Source organism: Gymnogyps californianus, chromosome 10 (genome assembly GCF_018139145.2).
Source record: "Gymnogyps californianus isolate 813 chromosome 10, ASM1813914v2, whole genome shotgun sequence".
Lineage (NCBI taxonomy): Eukaryota > Metazoa > Chordata > Aves > Accipitriformes > Cathartidae > Gymnogyps > Gymnogyps californianus.
The window spans coordinates 18,330,054-18,350,056 of record NC_059480.1 but is presented as its reverse complement, the minus strand read 5'-3'; the positions used below and the strand labels follow the sequence as shown (position 1 = coordinate 18,350,056).

Sequence of the window (20,003 nt, the reverse complement as noted above, 5' to 3'; positions counted from 1 at the left end):
ATTTGCTAAAGCATCTGTTTCTTCCCTGCAGCTCTGGAAAAATTTGATCAATGTGACGAGTTTGTGTGAGTCTGCCTGGAAACTGTGTATGTTAGAGGATGAGTTCAATATGCATATCTCTGACAGCTCCTATTTATACCTACGTCAAGGTCCATATTGTCCCTCTTCTGTTTCTCCACCTCCCCAGTCAGTTCCTTGAGCAGTTGGTCTCTTCCCTTCTCCCAGATAGTTGCCAGTCTCTTGTCTAGGAAGTACTGAGTACGAAGGGTGCACTGCCGCAAACCAGCAAAAGGAAACACCTAGAAAGGCCTTGGTTTGCGTGGCCTTATCTCACAGATCCTGCTCTATTCAGGCTGCTTGCGTTTACGCGGGTCACTCCTCGGAGCCACCCTGATGAGCTGTGGAGCCGGAGGCTGCTGCGGGGCCTCGGGCTTACTGACGGCTGTATCCCTGTTCAAAATGGCATCGGGCAGGTGGGCAGGCTCCTTGTTCTGATGTGTTGATGTCTGAGTTATGTTATGGGAGAGGCTTTTCAAAAGTGTGCCTAAGATCATTATTAATTGTCCCTTTGAAAATATGAGTATTTCATACCAGCCTATAACTTTAATGACTAACTCACTGATCTGGACTTTTTGAAAGCTGGCACAGCCTCACTTGCTGAGGGTGAAAAGAGAGGATCTCTCTTTGCTTAGCACTCAGCAGCTGAAGAACTCCCATGAGTGGCAGTTACCGGGTCAACAGCAATAGAACAACCCTTGATATTAATACTTTGTAAACTAGGAAAACAAGCTCGATCAGGTGTTATTCTTTTTCTAATGTAATATAGGAAGCACTTCTTTTTCTAGCATTTTTCAAATGCTGGAGAACAGCAATTGTTTGTGTAAAATTATCTGTTATTGTTAACAATGTTCTTGCTTCTCTGCAGCACAGTGACATTGCCTTTTTCCTTTAGAAGCAATGGAAAATGATAAATGAGGTTAAAAAGCTTCAGTCTAAAGTAAAAACTAAATCTGTGACTATGCAACTCTTGTTGCATTCATTCTGGTCAAGGGTTGGTTTGTTCATTTATTTTCTGGGAGAAAGTGTCTCTTTTCCTAGGCCTCCTGAGAATCAGAAAACATGATTGAAACTCAGCTGGAGTAGCCTATTTCAGGGCTTAGCAAAGAATGCTAGGCGCAGCATTTAGGGATGTAGGTAGCTTGTTTTCCTTAATTGCTTCCCAATCAGAAATTGGATGAACCTTCGGGATGCAGAAACAGGGAAAATCCTCTGGCAAGGAACAGAAGATCTGTCTGTACCTGGAGTGGAGCATGAAGGTACTGTGTGGCCTTATTGTGCATTTTGGGGCTGGGTGGTGCTGCTTGTCTAGGTCACCAGACTTGCGAGCTTACCACTGCTTTGAAGGACAGATGTCCTGGCTGTGACTTCACACATTCAGAGGCTTCCACCACAATAACCTGGGGACACATGGAGAAGGGTGGCAGTGGATCAGTGGCTGGCAAAGGGGACAAGTTAAACAATGTTAAGCAGGGAGCTCAGCTGGGTAAGGAACAAGTGGCCGGCCTTTGCTAGGTTGAGTGTTGGTTCCAAAATGAAAAGTATAAAAATACATTGACTTTTCTCAGTATAACAATAGGGTTTAGTCAAGGTGAAGGTCAAATGGAGAACCAATGGGGAAAAAGCATACACAGTTACTACCTTGCTCGGCCACAACTGTCCTAATATTCTTCTGCACTAAATTTGACCTCTGCTTTAAAACAGCATACATGGCACATTTGTACTGCTCTCCTGTCCCTCTACCATTGCTAGGAAGGCCTGTTGCCCTTCCACTTCTGTCCTCGCTGAGTAGCAGAGGACTTCACTGTCCCTTACGCTTCCCCATTTGTGACAAAGCACTGTAATAGGTAATGTCCCTTGCCAAGAGCTTTCCTTTGGCTCTGTGAAGAGTCTGACCTCACTGAATTAATTTTGAAGGCTTTTCTATTATGTGAGTACCATAGCTGATCTCCAGTAAGTGGAGTGAACTTGATCATTTTATTATGCTGGTGACATTGATGTATTTTTGGTCAAGGACTGAGTTCTGCCTGTCACTAGTAGGACTTACCTCTCCCATAAATTGGAAAATCTGTTTTGTCTGAAGGAGGCAACCAGTGTATAAAGATCCTCCTCTGCCCAGAGAGCGTACAGAAGATCTGTGGCAAAACACTGTGAGTCCAGTAGTCTTCCAGCAATATACCTGGTTTCAAAGCCAGTTTAAGGCACAAGAGAAACAAGTTGTCTTCTTCTCATTTGATCCTCAGTCAACATTTATCTGCTTTATGACAAGAGTTCATTAATAGGCCCAGTAGTTGGTTGTCTCAGCTTAAGAGAGGCCTGATGCCAGGAATAGAGGATGCAGGTCAGAGCTAGAGGAAAGCAAAGCTGTGGCTCGGTGATTACTAAGAGCATTTCCCAAGCTTTGTCTTCTTCAGCCTTGCTAACCTGTACTCCCATTCTCATACCAGTGCTAACAGCAAACAGTTCTGCCAACAGGCCTTAACAGATACTTACTCATGCCTGTCATACAAGATACCTATATTAAAGAAAAACATTCCAGCACGTTCATATACAACTGTAGGAAAGCAATTGAAATACAACTTTCAAAAGAAATGTGGTAATTTGTCAGTTTAATACTAAATTTCTTAAACTGCGTGTTAGTGATGCTTTGCCTTCTTGAAATAACTGTGTAACAGGAGACCTAGGAGAAATGAGGAATCAGGCTTTAGAAAGCAGAAGAAAATCAGCTAAAAATATTCCCAGTCTTCCCAGATTTTGTGCTGTAAAAGCTTCTGCTTGGACGCACAGCTAGTCTTTGAATCCTCTTCACTCTGTCTCAACAGACTGTTGCACTGCCGTGGTTCAATGCAAACTGGAGAAAGGTGTGCGTTGGGGCAGAGAGGACAGCTGGAGCTGTGTCTCAGGAGGATTTGTTGTGTTGCCCCATTTCCCTCCTGCCATCTTTCTCACTTTGGCAAATCATATCGCCTCACTGTGTCTCAGATTTTCCTCACATATAAACCAGGAACCCTCATCTCCATCAGAGGAGCTTGGGGAATTAATTAAAACATACTCTGGCATGAGATTAATGCCCATTGTACAAGGAATTGTTAAGACCTTATCTGGTGTGCAGTTCAGTCATCCATCTAGAAGACGGATGACTGCAAACTGGTACAGGTGCAGAGAAGAGCTATTAGGAGAAGCCACTGAAAAGATTACGGATGGGAGGATGGTCTTCCTTAGGAGAAGAGAGGAAAAAAGCTGTTCTTGTATGGCTTAGCAAGAAAAGAAGGCTGAGATGGATAGATTGTTCTCAATAAATAGGCTAAGAAAGGGGAGAGGTGTCCAACAAAGGAGGATAATCTGACTATGAATTAAAAGAAGGTGTGGGGAAATGCAGTTCTGGTGCAGTTCTGGTACAGTCCTGCAACAGAAACAGTGAGGGCAAACTGAATAATTGTTTTAAAATGAAGGCAATGTGTGTCTCTAAGTCATTATATAGTACTTGTGTGTGTGTGTTCTGTGGCCATTCAGGGCAAATCCCAGTCTAGACATAGCAAAGAAAGAATGAAATATATAGCAGAGTGAATAAAATATATTTCCTTTAAACAGGACTTCTATTTGCTTTTTAAACAGGACTTCTATTTTATTTAAGTACAGGTTTCTTTAAAAAATGAACTCCTAAGTTTCAAATCATGATACTGTGTTACTACCTAAACTTACTATTACCACTTAGATTAAATAAAAAGAATATTAGTGTGGTATTGGATTGCTGCCAAAGTCTTAACATTAAACTGCTAAAAGTAGTGAAAATCACTACCTGAGCACCTGAAACTGGAATTAACCATCTAAACCAGCTTTTGACAGCAGGACCTTTTCCATGTACCCAGTCAGCTCAATTCAGTGACAGTGCATTCAAAACTGGGAGGCAATCTGGGAGATGCAAATGTGTCAAGTTTGGTTTCTTCCAATATACAAGCAAATCTTGGAGTAGCTGCTGAGGTCTAGCACTTGTAGAATCCCCAGTGTTGTTCCCAGTTACCACAGCCAGCTTTCATTCAGGAAATACAAATAATCCTTTCATTACTAAGAAAAGATGTAGTTTGAAATATAAAATAAGTTTGGCTAAGATAGCTTGCTTTCTTACATGTCCCAAATATTTAAGGTAGTTTTATTAAACTATAGGAAAACATAATGATACAGATATTTTAATTGAATTTCAGTTTCTAACTAAATGCAGTTGGACCCAAAATGGCTTACTTAGTAAATAAGAAATGTGTCATTTATCACTTTCTAATCTAATCAGAATTAAGTATCTGACTAAATGTATGTTAGCTATATAAGTGCTTAAATAAATGTGCAGGTATAGGATATCCTCAAGTTAACAAAAAGCAGTAGTAAATTTAGGATAAAGTCTATGCTTATGCATTTCAGCATGTTTTAAAATGAACCTAACTGATGAGAATCAAACTTCTTTCTCTTCTATCTTTTTAATGGAAAAAAAGAGGTATAAAAGTAAAATGAGTTTAAAATACATAATTTCAATTAAAATTTTCTGCTTGATGGTATAAATATAAATTAAAATCTCTTAGATCAGGGGTTTAAAGACTACACAGTCCTACTTTTATTAAAAGTAACCTTTTATTTTGTAGTTTTACAATATTAAAGCAAACATTCTCAGCAGTCTGTCTTGGGGATGAAAGAAATGTAATTACTAAATTGCAGAATAGTTTTAACAAGTCATTTTACACTTAACTGCAAAGGGATGTTTATTCACAACAGGCTGTAGTCTGTACTTGTGAGAGCAGTAAAGGATGGTGCCATGCAGATTTCTAGCTGAAAAAAAAAAAAAGACTAAAAATAATTAGAGAGCTTTTACATTTAAAACTCTTCCCTTACACTTTTAACTTTCTTTTTTACCTTTTTTTTTTAAACAAACTGTGGGGTGTGTACTTCTCCATGGGATAGGACGGTAGCTTACATTCTCTAACCCTCCAGCTCTCTAGATTGGTTTCATATCAAGGTCCTACTCCATTAAACTGTTCTACATTAGATGGATTTGCCTGGGGTTTGGTAGACTCTTCCTTTTATTAAACAGCAGCCTGCTGTCTGCTCATGGATGTTTTGATACGCTTTCCATTTAGGAACAGTTTGGCTCATAAACCACATGCCAGCTGTATTCCCTCCCCTCTTTATTTCTAATAAATTTACATGAAACATTTTCTAATACGCAGGAAGGATTATGTACAATCACACCACTGAAGTATGACGGGCTTGGGAGATTCTTAGTATATTGACTCTCCCCCGTATTCTCCTGATTAGGACCTTTCAGCATATTAATCAGTGCTCCCAAACTGTCCCTTCTCTTACTCCTCCACCTCTAAAAAAAGCCTTATGAAATATCTACCAGGTACAGTTTGCCACTTGCTGTCGGTGTCTCACCCATTGCAAGAGCCCAGAAACTCTGGATTGCCAAATTACTCTCTCTCTTAAACTCTTTGGTTTGGTACTGACTTTACTGCCTGTGTGGGTCTCAGTGTTTAGGGAACAGACATATTGTATACTTTTACAGGATGACTTCCCAGAGCTATGCGAGATGGCTGAAACAGTGATGCTGGGCTGAGAAATAGCCGTTTGTGGTTTGCTGGGGATGCACAGTCTGAAAGGGAAGGAGAAGTGAGAAGAGTACTTAGTACGCTTGGTGTACTAAGCAGCCCTTCGGCTGCTTGTGATCTTCAGCACACTTCCTGAAGTAAAAATTTAAGTTGCATCTCATATTTTGACTTGAAGAATTGTGGTTTTTAGTAATAAACAGCCAAGAACCAGGAGTCTGAGAGATCAGTGTTGTATCCCTGGTTCATCACAAGTTTCATTCCTGGCTCTGGGCAAGGTACTTAACCTATTTGCATCTTGGATTTCACTCTTGCAAATGTAAAGACAAAGTCCTTTGTGTTTGCATTTCTCCTGCTACTATGATCTTGTACTAGCACTAATCATTTTTTCAAAGTATATTGTAGTAGCACCTGAAGCAGCTGGGTTTGTTTTATTGTGTCCAAATAATGCTTCTTTATCTGTTTCACAGCTCGAGTTCCTAAAAAAATCCTGAAATGCAAAGCAGTGTCTCGGGAGTTAAACTTTTCCTCAGCAGAACAAATGGAAAAATTCCGACTGGAACAGAAAGTTTATTTCAAAGGGCAGTGTCTAGAAGGTATGTATCTGCTCTGTGTGCAGTCCTGCTGCAGCGCAGGGAGTGACCCCCAGCACGGCTGGGATTAGAGAAACTAAAATGGGTTGAACATGGTGATTTTAATTTTCAGAGTAGCACTGAAGCACTCATCTTGTCAGGACTAATGGGCCACAGTATTAGGAATAGCATTTCATAAGTGTATTAACACTTCGTTATGTAAGCAAAAAATCTGGGTAATCATGCTTCAGGGCATAAATCCACCGCAGGCTGCCTGAGGCAAGGAAACAGGTTATTTTAGAGTCACCCATTATGGGGATTCATGCATCTTCCTCAGAAGCACCTAGTGCCGGCCACTGCCAGACTAAAGGAGCCTCTGGTTTACTTTGGTTACAGCAGTGCCACCAAGTATTGTCCGTGTGACTCCATAGCTGCACATCTGACCTCCCTCACTGCAGTATTACTCGTAATCTGGGGCGGAGGAGGGGGAGATAAAACATTGAGCTCCTTGTCTTTTGGGCAACCAGTCGTACACTTAATCTCAACTGGATCCGGGGGATGTCTGCAAGAGGGGGAGTGTGGTTTCCCTGTTCCCAATTAGGTGTGATGAAATTTCCACTGAATGCTAAGGAAGTGTTGTGACTTTATCGTTACCATCAGCTATTTTAGAAAGGGAGTATCTGCTTTAAGAGGAGGGCAGGGTTCAGTGCAGTTTAAGCTGTACAAAGTAATTTAAATGTAAAATGTTGGCAGCACAGCAGGATAGTTTAGGGAGTTCCCCTGCCTGTCAGGTGAAAAGCAAAAGGACCATTTGTGGATTTTATATTCTTTCAAATGCCTCTGGATCTTCTTTTTACTTTGCAGAATGGTTCTTTGAATTCGGTTTTGTGATTCCTAACTCCACAAACACTTGGCAGTCCTTGATAGAGGCAGCACCTGAATCACAGATGATGCCAGCTAACGTTTTAACGTGAGTGCCTTGGGCTTACAGAATCTGAGAGCAGGCAAAGAAAAAGCAGTGTGTGGCATTTCCTTGGGGGCCACAGTGGGAATGAAGAGAGGGAGCTGCTACCAACTCTGAATCACCCTCACTACTGTTAGCTGTTGAGAGATAAAAGGGGCTAAGCCAACCTCATTACCTTCTTTCCCATAGGTCCAATTTGCATTAATATAGCAATAAAAGTTTGGAGAAAGTGGAACTAATCCTTTATTAGAGTTGCTTAATTTTTTTGAAAGGTGAACAGCGAAAGGATTTTAAAATGCTTTGCAGCTTAATACCCCTTACATCCAGGAAAAAAAAAAAAAGAGATGTTTGGGCCGTTTTCAAATCCAGCTATTGATCACTGACTCTTGTCCAAGGTGGTCGTTTTTCATGCAATGCATCACCCGTAGGAGCTGCTCTAGCGTTTGTTTCATCACTGTACCATTTTGCCGAGCTTTGTGTCTTTTACGTTGGCTTATAAACTATGCATTTAGTCACACAGAGTTGTATCTGAGGATAAAATACCCTTAACAGGTAGGAAACAGTCATTTTACAGGCACCTGTAATGGGATTCACACACCTTCCTCAGAAACGTCTAGTCCTGGCCACTGTTTGCACATTGACTTCTGAGTAGGTCGGCGATCTCTAGGACTTGTGTTAGAATACTGCATGCTGGGCATTGTATGGACAGCAAGGCACAAGCTTTGGTGGGGTGACGGAAAAGGCTCCTTGAGGGAGGCCCCTGGGAAGCTGTAATCACTGACAAAAAGCCACCCTCCCTGCAGTGCTAGATGGGTGCTGGCAAGCACATGAGGAGCACACTGCCAGCAGAGACAGAAGGGTATGGGAATCCTCCTGCCAACAAGAGGCAGACGGGGAGCAGCCAGTCTCACCACAAGGTCACTCTGTCCTCTGGAAGACCTCCCTCTCCAGCGTTTTCCCTCTTGTTCCCTGTCTGGAGGAAAGCCAGTTGCATAGAGAAAGCACCGGGATGGTAACTACCGTCCCTGATTTCTATTCACAGCACGTTTCAAAGAGAGAGCGGACTCAGGGGAGAGCATCAGTGTTCAAATAGTGCTCCCTGACGCAATCTGCTCAGAACCTCGTAGGTGCTACACATGTCCTTGGCTCCCAGAGGTGGTGGCTTTCAGTCAGTACAGGAGGAGCCACATTTGGGAATCAGAGTAAAGAAATAAAGACATCTGACAAGTTGGGTTTGACCATCTCAGGAAATCAAGGCATTTTCAGGACTGGGAGTTGTGAGAGTCCAGTTCTCAAGTGACCTTGAGGATTTTCTGGTGTCCTGTTTTTTCTCTGGAGTCTGTCCGCTTGTCATGGGCAGCCCAGATCTCTCCTATTCATGGAGGTGTCCTAAAGTCATTCTTGAATAACCAGCCCAAAGAAATCAAAAAGTTTTTTGTGGCCCAAAGAAATCAGCTTTTTTCAGCTGCCAAGACTTGGAAAGCCCCTCACTTTCTGATATTCCCAAAGACCTCATGTTGGTCTTGGTGTTTCCATAGCAGGAGAGAATGGAGATGTGGTATTTGGTACTAACCAAGGCACTCTGCGCAAAGGATTCCCAGGATGACTGAATATCAGACTGAGAACATTCCCTGATATTTGAGTTCAAGCATTGGCCACGCCACAGCAAAAACCTTACACTCTTGCCAGGTTCAGCTTTGCCAGTGTTACAGATACCCAGAGCCACAGTGGAGATGGAACTGCTGCTTTGATTTTCAAGAGCCACATTATTTAGACATGGTCAGATCACACTGCTCAGGTGTCCAGGTGTTGTAACGGCCCCAAAGTTCTTACTTTTGTCTACCAAAATCTCAAAGCCAGCAAGTTAAATCATCAGAGCTTTTGTCACACCCAGATCTACATTTCCATTGCAGTTTGTATAAAATATGCTTGTGCGTTTGCATTTAAGCACTTCTTGAGGGAAATGACATGTTAAGTTGGTTGAAGTAGCTTGCTCAGCACTAGAGGACAGAGATGGAGAATAAAAAAAGAATTCCCATCGGTTTTCACAATTCACTGCAGGGAAAGGGGACCTGAAGTTTATTTTTAGCAACAGAAGTGAGCAGAAGTTTGCTGTTTGTGAGCACTCTCTGCAGCCTGCATGGTACTGCGCCCAGAAAGGGAGCGACAAGGGAGGGATGGGGGGAACTGCTCCATGTAGGAATGCAGTGGAGAGATCCTTCAGCCCTGATGGCCCCTGGATCAGGACACAGTGCTCATTGCATGCAGCTCCAAACCAAAGCTCGTGTTGCAGGGGGTAAGATGTCAGCCCAGGCTTGTGAGAGCATTGAGAGGAGCAGTTGTTTTCTACTGTCCATGCACTCTTCTAATGCCTCTTCTTTCTCCTCTTTTCCTTCCACAGTGGTAATGTTATTATAGAAACCAAATTCTATGATGACGACCTTCTCGTAAGCACTTCCAGAGTGAGACTTTTTTACGTTTGAGATGGGGCTTTTTGGAGCTGTTTTAGTTTTCCTCCATACAGTTCTTGGTGCAGAACCTCCCGACTATCCAGTGGAAGACACTCCTGTAGGCGGTGACCCTGGGGACCAGCTCAACGTGGGTTGTGACCTTTGCCCATCAGTTATTTTGCTTTCTCCTCTGACAAGACCAGACCAAACCCTCAGAGACAGGACCATCTGCTCAGCGATGCACTGGGGAATAGAGGCTGTCTCTGAACACGGGCAAACGATGGTCATGCAGAACCAATACTGTAAATTACGTTAGTCTCATCCTTTGTACTTCTCTGGATCCTGGTATAATCTCCCATTTCCACTCACACCAAACTCTCAATGCGTTTCATTTTTGAGGGATTAAGTTAACCTTTTCATTTTTCTCATGTTGTAGGTTTTTATCCTTTCACTGGATTTCTGTGTAACTGGTCCACACATCCTCTTACCCCGAACTTGTAAAATAGACTGTGATATCACCTAATGTAATTAAAACAAATTTCTCAATTAAAACATTCCTACCGTCCAAAGAAGGGAAGAAATGTTAGTTCTGTGTGTTTTCCTTTCTGTTCTAAAAATGCCTCGCAGCAGGCACAAACTCCTGTCACTCAAGCCAGCAGCAGAACAGGGCTTTCCACAGCCCCCATATCCTTCTTCAATTTCTCTTCCTCCAGCTGACCACGTAGGAAAGGTTTCACGACTGCTCTGACCAAGGTTTCTCCTTGGCCTCATTTCTGTCTGTTAATCCCTCGGGGCAGTTTGTCCTGTTTGCCCAGTCACCGGTTTCCTGAGCAGCACTGCATGCTGTTCTGCTTTTCTAAGTTCCTGGGGACACTCAAACCCCTCCGGAAAACCTGTGTTCCCCTGAGCCCACCAGCATCAGTCCTGTGCCGGGCTGAGCTCCCTGAGTCACAGCTGTGGCCGTGTGCGGTTGCTGATACCAACAATCCCCATGCGCGCGTGGCTTTAACGACACACGGCAGCAATTTTGCTGACAGGCTTCTCCAGCCCTACCACTACTCTTTCCCCTTGTCGTTTATAATTAGTTCTAGCACGTGTAAATCTTGGGAAGGGGGCATCTCCGGCTTCTGCTCTTAAACATCACGGGCAGCTTTATGATCGCTCGACACCTCGGTCAGCCTGTCCTGTGGCTGGGCTTGAGATTCTCAGGAGAGTCACAGGGAAATGAGATGCATCGTTTCAGATCCTGAATTCAGCCAGTGGGTGTATGTGGGAGGGATACAGCATAATTTTTTTTTAGGTGAGTTGAAGCTGGACCATTAATCCCCATGAGAAGAGCATTACCCATTGTAGCAGCTTTCTCATGAGACCTCACTGATGGATTTCAGCCTGCTGGACCCGCAGGGCAGAGTCTTCTCAGCAGCGTGACCCGTCCTAGGCCAGCCTTTGTACAAAGAGATCAACCGAAACTGCCTTCTGCACCCAGCATGAACGACACCCGGTGATGGCGATCTCCATCGAAGAGGAGAGACAAAAGGTACCCAAAAAGGAAAAATGCAAAAGGTCGAGGGTCTTGAGAGCAGGTACCTCTGTGTTCGAGGACAGATGCTCTGCTAGACACACACAGGAGGTGTCTAGCAGAGTCATGGAGAAGGCATCTTCTCTTGCCAAGCTGAGCTACAGCCAAGTCCCGGGGAGCCTCCGCCCCCGTAGCAGAGGGATGCTCCCAGCGGGACTGAATCTGACCTGGATGCCTCTTCTTCTAATGGCAAACAAGCTTTGAATTCTCGCGCCCACTTAACCTTATCGGCGAGGACGGCGCCTGCGGGGATGCCCTCCCTGCAGAGCCGCACACGCTGGAGCTCTCCGCGGGGGTTTAGGCGGCCACCGACACGCGTGGCTGCGGCTCCCGCGGGGTGAGCTGCCCTGGGAGGAGGGCCCTAGAGGGACGCGGGTCCTGAGCCGGGCCGGGGGGGCCTCCGGAGACCCTTCCCTCCCCGCCCGCCTGGCCCGGACTGTCCCAGTTCACCCAGTTAGAGCTTGACCGGCCCCGCGGCGCCGGCTCTGCGGCGGGTCATTGCCGCCCTCAAGTGGCTCCGTGGGAAATAGCTGGCAGCTCACCCGCTCCTGTCCCTGGACCAGCCTCCCCCAGTCCCCCCAGCATCCCCCAGTGCGGGGCTCAGCCTCCCTTAAAGAACGGATGGAGCAAACGCCGGGGCCGGGGGGGAGCAGGGGGCCGGATCCAGCCAGCAAAAAGGCCCCGGTAGGGCAGGGGGGGACAATGTGGTCTGACCAGACACCACCCAAAATCCAGGCGGAGGGCTCCCGGGTGCTCGGAGCAGGAGCCCCTGCTTGGCCCAGGCAGCTGTGAGTCCCCTCCCTGTGGGGCTGACGGGGATTTGGGAGCCCTGGGAGAAGGGGCAGGAGACGCTGCCTACGCGCTGCCCTCAGCATGTGCTGTCCCCAGGGCCCGAGCGTGGCGCAGGCAGCTCTCGGCTCCCTGGCACGGGGCCGCTGGTGCTGGGGCAAGAAGGTGCCAGCAAAGGGAAAAGTGGGGCTGGAAAGGGCGAGAGCGGAGCAGGAGGTCTGGGGTGTGTGCGTCACCGCTGCCACCACCCATCCATGTGCTGGACCCGAGGGCAGCCCCATGCCACCCTATGTGCAAAGGCGGGTGGCGGGGAGAAGTGGGAGCGGGGAGCAACACAGCAATTTCCCCTTTTATTTACCCAAAAAAGTTCTCATCTGGAAACTCACAGCCTTAGCAGGCATCCCTGGGGCAGGGAAACTTCCCCCAGCCTGGTCCACACACCAGGCTCTGCACAAGGGGAGGCCCCATGGTGGCAAGAGGGGCAGTTTTGGGGGGTAGGACCTGGCTGGGCCAGGCGAGGAGCCTCTCACCACACAGGGCCCTTCCCAGAGCCCAGCTGCTCGCAAAAACCCTGGCTCACCTGGAGCTGCTGCCTTCCAGCGCTTGCTGGAGCCGTCGGCATCTGACCGGCCAAGCAGCGCTTGGGAGAGGGAACCGGCCGGATTCAGCAGCAGCAGCCGCCGCGGGTGAATCCCAGCCGACAGCCGCGGCTTTCCCCGGCTCATTGTTCACAGCCGGGGTGTTTTGGCCTCTGCAGCTCCCGTGGCGGGCACGAGTGCCTTCCAGCCGCCGGCACGCAGAGGGCATTTGTTTCTTCAAGAGCCTCGGGGCAGGGATCCCCGCCAGCCGGATGGCTGCCGCATGGGGTTCGCCCCCCACATCGGGAGGGCTGCGAGCCACCCCAGCAGCCTGCGGAAACCTGGCAGCGAGGGCAGGGAGGCCCTGCAGAGCCCGGACACACAGTCAGAGGCCACAGAGGCACATCGGGAAGCAGAGGAAGGAGGGAGGGAGAAGCAGGCGAGAGCTGGGGCTGTGCACAGCCTGGGGGGCTGGCACAGAGAGATTTGGGGGGAAGCTTGTAAGAAGCAAGCTTCACCCTCACTGCCCTTCAGCCACGTCTTCACCTGGGAACCCTCCAAGCTGGGGTGTCACAGCTGCTGGGTAAAAGCAGCGAGGCAGCATGGGAGGAGGGTGATGCACAACATGCTTTTGGCTTTAGGGGAGCTCTCTGCATGGTTTTGGGGTCCACCACACCATAGAGGCTCCTTGAAGCACGGGCATGGCTTATGGCAATGAAAAACACCCATCGATGGGATGCAGGTCTGGCTGCGAAGCAGGACCCTGAGTGCATTGGGGTCTTGCCTGCACACTGCGATGAGGGTGATGGGCGAACAGGGCCAGCTCCTCTCCACCACACAGCAAGCGCCAGGCTCTCACACCCTCGCTGCCCATCGCCAGCACCCCGTCAGGGTGTTACGTACCCCGGCTGCCGCCCAGGCACCCTCCCCAGCTGCCGCGGGGGCTCTCAGCTGCCTGACTGCCCGGCAAAGCTGACTGGGGCTCCCGCTGGCACGCTGCCCCAGATCTGCCCTGCCCAATAACGCTCAGGCGGGGAAGTAGAGCTCTCCTAATGCGGTTAATTAGCTGATTCACGAAGGTTACTGGCGAACAAAAGGTGCACAAACAGCCCAGGGCCACATTATGTTCGGTGCCTGCTTTGCTACTCTTACCTTCCTGTGGGCGCAGGCAGCACGGGCAGGCAGTGGGCAGTGCGTGGCAGCGGCAGGCAGCCTGCGGGGTCAGCGTCGTCTCGTCACCCAGCTCCGTCCTCCCCCAGCAGCACTGGGAGGGGGACAGGAGGGCTGGGAAGGTTCAAGTCCCTCTGTCCCTTTTGGGGGGCACAGATTCTGCCCCTGGGTTGCCAGGGCAGTGCAGGCAGAGCCCCAGACAGGCATCGAACCGCTTGGACACAGGGACTTTGGGGCTGCCAGGTGACTTGGGCGCAGACCCATCCGTCCCCAGAGACAGGAGGGCAGCCAGGGCAGAAGCAGGACCCAAAGGGCCCCTTTTCAGCCCAAGGTGCCCAACTCCTCCTGCCCTCCAGCCACCAGCCCCTCGGTGCCGCGGGACATGGGTGCAATCCCTGTTGGGGCTTGGCACCCACCTCGCCCCACTGCACGCCTGACATCCACATCCACGGCAGCACTCCCCACTGGTACCCCCTGCCATGGGATGGAGTGGGGTCAGCCATCGCCACGGCCCCTCTTGCAGAGCATCCCGTTCTTATGGCATCCCGCTCTGTGCCAAAATCCTGCACACTTGTGCCTGCACCACCTTCCCCGTGCCAAAACCCTGTCTGCTCTCCCAGGGCCCCAGGGCCAGGTAGGGTAGGGAGGGTGGCAGGCACCCAGGAGGGATGACGAGCTGAGAGGAGACGAGCTGGGGACACACAGCAAGGGGAGGAGGGGACAGCAGGACGGTGCTGCAGAAAGCTCTCCTGGTGTCCCAAAAGCCAGGCTGGAAAGGGCTGGCATTGCCCTGGGTGTGCAAAGGGGGAACAGTGACAAGTTGTGGGAAGGGATCACACTCACACCAGCTATGGAAGATGGGCACCAAGAAACCGCCAGGGATGCAGGAGGAAGCCACAAGAGTGATGTGAAGACCCTGATGGCGAGGGACTTACAGAGCCAGTGTCACCTGGCTGATAGAGAAGCAAAAGTGGTCAGAGGAGAGGGCAGACGCCCAATCTCCATGGGAGAAAGTGGCAAAACCAGCAGCTGAGGCCAGATAAGTTTGGCTCAGGAACTGGGAACGTCTGCACCCCTTGATGCTTCCCGGAATCCTTGCAGGAAATTCCCTGGCACAGAGCAGGGGCAGGGGCGGGGGATAGTTCTGGCTGCCCAGACCAGCAGACACGCTGTGCCGCCTGTTCATCCCCATCACCAACAGCCTGTTTGGGTTTCCTGGCAGGTTAGCTTTGGCAGAACGACCCACGGACACCGGACAGCCAGCCATGGCCTGCCCCACGGTGCTGCCATAGCTCTCGGGGAGCGTTGGGGTGCTGGGCTTCCCCATCCCACAGCACTAGATGGTGCTGCAATACAGCAATATTGCCTGACTGCACAGCGCCTGCACAGCACCAGCAGCCGAGCGGGGAGGACGCTGGCTTCGGTCACCGCATCGGCCGGGGACCCCGGGGGAGCCACCGAGGGCCAGCTCGGGCCCATCAACCCCATGGCTGGTGGGCCATCCAGGACGGGACATGCCACCAGCTCTACCCCAAGAGAGGGGCAGCCCTTGTGCCAAGCCCAGTGCCAGCCCAGAGCCCCCGGGGACACCGATGGGCACACGGTTAGGACCGGGGCTGCTCCTGCTGTGGGGTGAGGTGTCCCAGCATCTCCCGCAGGCACCAATACCTCCGTGCCTTGCGCCTGCCTTCGTCCCTCTTTTGGCCCTACCCCTGCCAAGCCAGGGGATGCACAAGAAGCCCCGAGAGCCCGAGGCCACTGCTAACAGCCCAGTGGGGCTCCCCACAGCCAAACGCAGACCCCAGCCTTTGCTGGGGACCAGCCTGCTCTGTGAGGTGCCCCACAGCCACCTCGTGGTGCAGCACGGGGGACAGGGAGCAGCAGCTCCAGCGCCTGCTTGGGGGCAGGTGCCCCCCCGCTCGCCCCTTCCCACAGCAGAGCCCCACAGCCCCGCTCCTGCCCGCTGCTCACCCCCCTGGGGCATCGCCCCAGAGCTGCAGCCTTGCTCCCACAGTCTGTACCAGCGACTGACCTTTGCACTGGGGGGTGTCCCCAGGGAAGCAGCACATCCTCGCCTTGGGGGGATAAGCAGGGCTAAGGGGGATTTGCCCCAGGATAGGGAGCCAGCCCCTGCAATGGCTGGGGTTTAGCTCACCAGGGGTCTAGGCTGCTGGCTCTGCACCTCACCACTGCATCCATCCCTGCGGGGTGGGTGCACCCCATGGCAACCAGGAGCCGCTCTGAGCCCTCACGCTGCCTTTGGAGCTTCACTTGGCAGTGGAGCCAACCCCGGGCAGGCTCAGCAGGCTCCCCAGCCCCACGCAGGACCACACTCGCTGCCACTCCAGCCAGGTAATTTGGAGCCACGTCCCTTCTCTGCCTGTGGATCCAGGGGCTGGTACTGCCTGGGCTGCTGGCTGCGGAGTGGGTGGCTCATACCTGCTATGGGTTGTCCTCCTCAGCATTGCCCATGGGTCATGCACCAACTGAGCACCCAGGTCTCCGGCTTTGGACCCAAGTGGCATCATCCCTTGTACCTCCTGCCCTCAGTCATGAAAGAGGGGTGCTGGTTTCCAGCTCCCTGAAAGACCAGGGCCAGGAGCATGCCCTGCCTGCAGCAAAGAAGAGGGGGCCAGAGAGGTGCCCCCAGAGCCCGGGGCACCCCCATGCCCAAAGCGAGCTGGAGGACCCACATCCCCACCCGACACTCAGCTGACATGTAGGGAGAGGCAGAGCCCCTCGCCTTCAGGCCTCCCTCCTGGGCAGGAAAGGACACATGCAAAGACCCCATCCCTGCTGATTTACAGCCCGAGGTCTCCATCCCTGTGGATTCTCCAAGGGCTAATTGGGTTGAGCTTTTTCATCCCCCAGCTGCCTCCCTTGCACTCTGCTTTCTTACAAAAGGGATGCAAGAGCCGTTCCAGGTCCCCATCTGCTCTGAAGTGCAGCACTTGCTGCTTCCTCCCAGGTCTCTTCCCGGGTCACGCATGGTGCAGCACTACGGAGGGGCCTCTGTGCCCACCGCCCCTGGCCACTGCCCCCCACCCCTCCCTCCGGAGCTCCCCAGCCAGCCATGAACAGGAGCCACGTCCCTCCTTGGGGCATGCAAAGCCGAGGGTCCCCCACAGCCCTTCCTCCTGCTCTCCCACCCTTTGGAGAGGATCACCTCAGCCAGACAAGACGGAGCAGCCATCGGCACAGGGAAGGACAGAGGATTCCCAGTGTCTGCGCAGGAGGAGCCACAGGCACCCCAGCCCTGCTCCCTCTCCGAGGCTCCCACCCCAGAGCGGGGAAGGATTGGGGTGGTGGCCCCAAGGAGACCTGGCAGCAGGGGTTAGCATCCAGCTGGGTTTCAGATCATGAGGACCTCCACTGGGCTGGGGACTGCCAGGTCCCTCCGACTGCCAAGTCAGGGTCCAGGACCAGAGCTGCCCCGGCTCACCGAGGGGGATGGGCTGTGGGGCACGTTGCAGCCAGGTACAAGACAGGAACTAGATCTCCCACATCTGCTCTTCAGCATGGGCTGGGCTTTCCCACCCAGACCAGACAGCTCTCACAGCAAGCGCACAAGTGTCTCTACACCATTTAGGAGGTGCATCTTTCCATGTGGGATGAGCCAAGCCCAGGCAAGGGCCCTGGGCTTCCCCAGCCCACTCCTGAGGGGTCTGCTACCCTGGGACACCTCACACCCTGAGCCAGGTGGCAATTGCTCTGCCAGAGGAACAGCTCTTCATGTCTATTTTCAACAGCAACGCCCCAAAAGTGCTTCTGTGTTTGTGATCTTGAGGAGTCGTGCCTGGAAGGCAGTTTCACTCATCAGACTCTTAAGTAGATGCCAATTATTTGCCCAGACACAAACTGCATCAGTAACCCCAGCCCGTGTCTAGTTTGGAGTCCAAGTCCTGCATTCCCCACAGGCAGGTTCTCCACCAAGCCCTCAAGGTGCTCCAAATTTCACGAAGGTTGTCAAGATGTAACAAAAAGGGTTTTGGATGAGGCTAACCAAAAGCTGGTGCAGAACAAGCTTGAGTTGATGAAACAGGTCCTAACCTACTATGGGCAGGAGGTCAGGACTGGAGATAGGTCTGCCGGTCCAGACCCAGTGCAGTTGCCCGCAGGGCATGGGCTCAGCCCCACAGGTTATGCTGGCTGTGACCTTTGGTAGCACGGCTCCACTGGTGCGTTGCATTTCAGGCTGACCACGTGGAAGTTGCCCTCAATTCACCTAGTTGTTTAGCCACACGCAGGACACCGTTGCTCCAGCTGAGGTCCAGCCACAGCAGAGTCCTTGGGAAGGGCTGCCCTTGGTCGAAGTGGCCACCTGTACACATCGGCACAGCCTAAGTCCTTCCAGGCTCGTACAAAGCACGCTGCAGCTCTCCCGACGGCTACATTTGGGAGCTACCTGGGCTATCTTCAGTGGTCAGTAGCCAGCTAGCACACCCCAGAACAGCTTCAGCCATTCACCTCCATGGTCTCCAGGACCAGCATGATCAACAGTCCAACCAGGATTCAAATCACCCATGACACATGGGTCACATCTGCAGGCAAAGGGCAGCACAAGCAGTACTTCTACTCCACAGGTTACAGCTGAACATGCGACCTGTGAAGCTCTAGCTGAGGGAGCCAGCATCACAACACCGTGCCTGAAGGCACACAACAGCCACGTGCTCTTCACCTCCAGTCCCGTGGCATCAGCACCCCATGGAGCCTAGCTCTGGTCACGAGGCAGTGGTGGAGATCATCTTCTGCACCCCAGAGGCAGGTGGGGCTCCCCAGGTCCCAGCAGGCAGCCCCTGGCACAAGGCCGGCTCACCAGTGAGACCATTTCTACGATCCTCAGAGGTGCCTTCAGCTGGCCCGACTCCTGCAAGCCCTCTCCTGCTGAGGGGGACCTGCAGCTCCCGGTCCCCAACCCAAGACATCATCCACATGAGCAATCCCTGTAGCATTTTGGATTCACCCAGAAGGCCCCGTGTGGCATCAGGCACCAAGTGAGATGAAGAGCCACCTTCAGGCCTGCATCCCCTCTGCAACCTTACAGGCAGGAGGCTCTCACAAAGGACCATCACTTCTCCACCCTAAGACAGCCCCAAACACAGGCACAGCCCCAGCACTGAGGGGCCTTTATACCCCCTCGGTGGGGTGTGGCTGCCCCTGATTGGCTGGAACAGCTGACAGGTGGCAGCTCCGGATTGGCTCAGAGCAGTCTCCCTCACCATGCGATTGGTGAGCTGCTGCTGCGAAGGGTGAGACAGCAGCAGAGACAGGTGGCAGCATGCGGTTGGCTGGGGCAAAGCGCCAGGTGGCGGACCAGGATTGGTCAGGCCTGGGTGTTGCTTGATTGTGGTTGGTGGAGGCAGCACAAGGGAGGGAGGGATGTGGAGGGGGGAGGGAGGGACAGATGGCAGTGTGGGATTGGCTGGTAGGCTGTGCCGGTGTGTGGCAATTGGCTGGGGCCAGGTGGCTGGGCAGTGGGGCTGGGGAGGGGTTCCCTGCTGTGGCCCATGCACTGAGCTGTGCCTGGTCTCAGCCCCCAGTGCTGGAACCAGCCTGTCCCCTCCCTGCTCCGCACCCTGGGCAGCGTCTGCCCTCTCTGCACCGAAGACACGGGAGCATGTCCAGGGGGCGTGGGGTGGTGGTGGGCTGCTAGACCCCCCTGGGACCCAGCCATGAGGGGATAGAGACGGGGTGCAGAAACACCGGGGCTGCCCTGCGCAGCTGGAGGCGAGGGAGCAGGGCTTGCTGCTCTCCATGGCCAGCAGCCGCGGGGTTCACGGCAGCTGGGCGAGGACCAGGAGCTGTGGGGCTGGGGGCTCCCCCCAGCCTGCCCTCTCCTCACCCCCGGCTGCTCTGTGCCCTACCCATCGCCAGCCTGTCCAGCTGGGATGCCAGGAGCAGCCTCCAGTTTTACCCCATACCCCGCATCCCAGACCAAAGAGGACCCTACTACCCAAGACCCCCAGGTTTTGGGGGGCTGCAGGCCATAGGACAGGTCCTGCTCTGCAGTGGGGGGCAGTAAGGCCACTGCTCCCCCAGAATCTCCCCCCGGGGACCTCACACCAGCTGCGTATGTAGGGTCCCCATGTTTCGGTGACACACGGAACCTGCTTTCATGGGCTGCTCAGCTGCAGAAACTTATTTGAACAAATTGCCCCACAAATCTGCAGGCACCAGCTTGAATCGCACGTCGTCAGAACCCATCGCGGTGCACGAGCCATGCGTGGGGCAGCCATGGCAGGGACACGGGCAC

At 51.9% G+C, this 20,003-nt stretch overlaps 1 protein-coding gene across 2 annotated transcripts in view; it reads left to right on the top strand.

The window, feature by feature from the left end:
- The window catches only part of PDE6D (phosphodiesterase 6D), a 39,133-nt gene extending 28,924 nt beyond the window's left edge, over nucleotides 1-10,209 (top strand). For both annotated transcript variants that reach the window (XM_050902458.1, XM_050902459.1), the window contains exons 2-5: nucleotides 1,228-1,316; nucleotides 6,119-6,244; nucleotides 7,085-7,190; nucleotides 9,586-10,209. In XM_050902458.1, the coding sequence (XP_050758415.1) occupies nucleotides 1,228-1,316; nucleotides 6,119-6,244; nucleotides 7,085-7,190; nucleotides 9,586-9,667 (403 nt within the window). In that variant the 3' untranslated portion in view covers nucleotides 9,668-10,209. The remainder of the gene's footprint in view (nucleotides 1-1,227; nucleotides 1,317-6,118; nucleotides 6,245-7,084; nucleotides 7,191-9,585) is intronic.
- The last annotated feature ends 9,794 nt before the right edge of the window (nucleotides 10,210-20,003 follow it).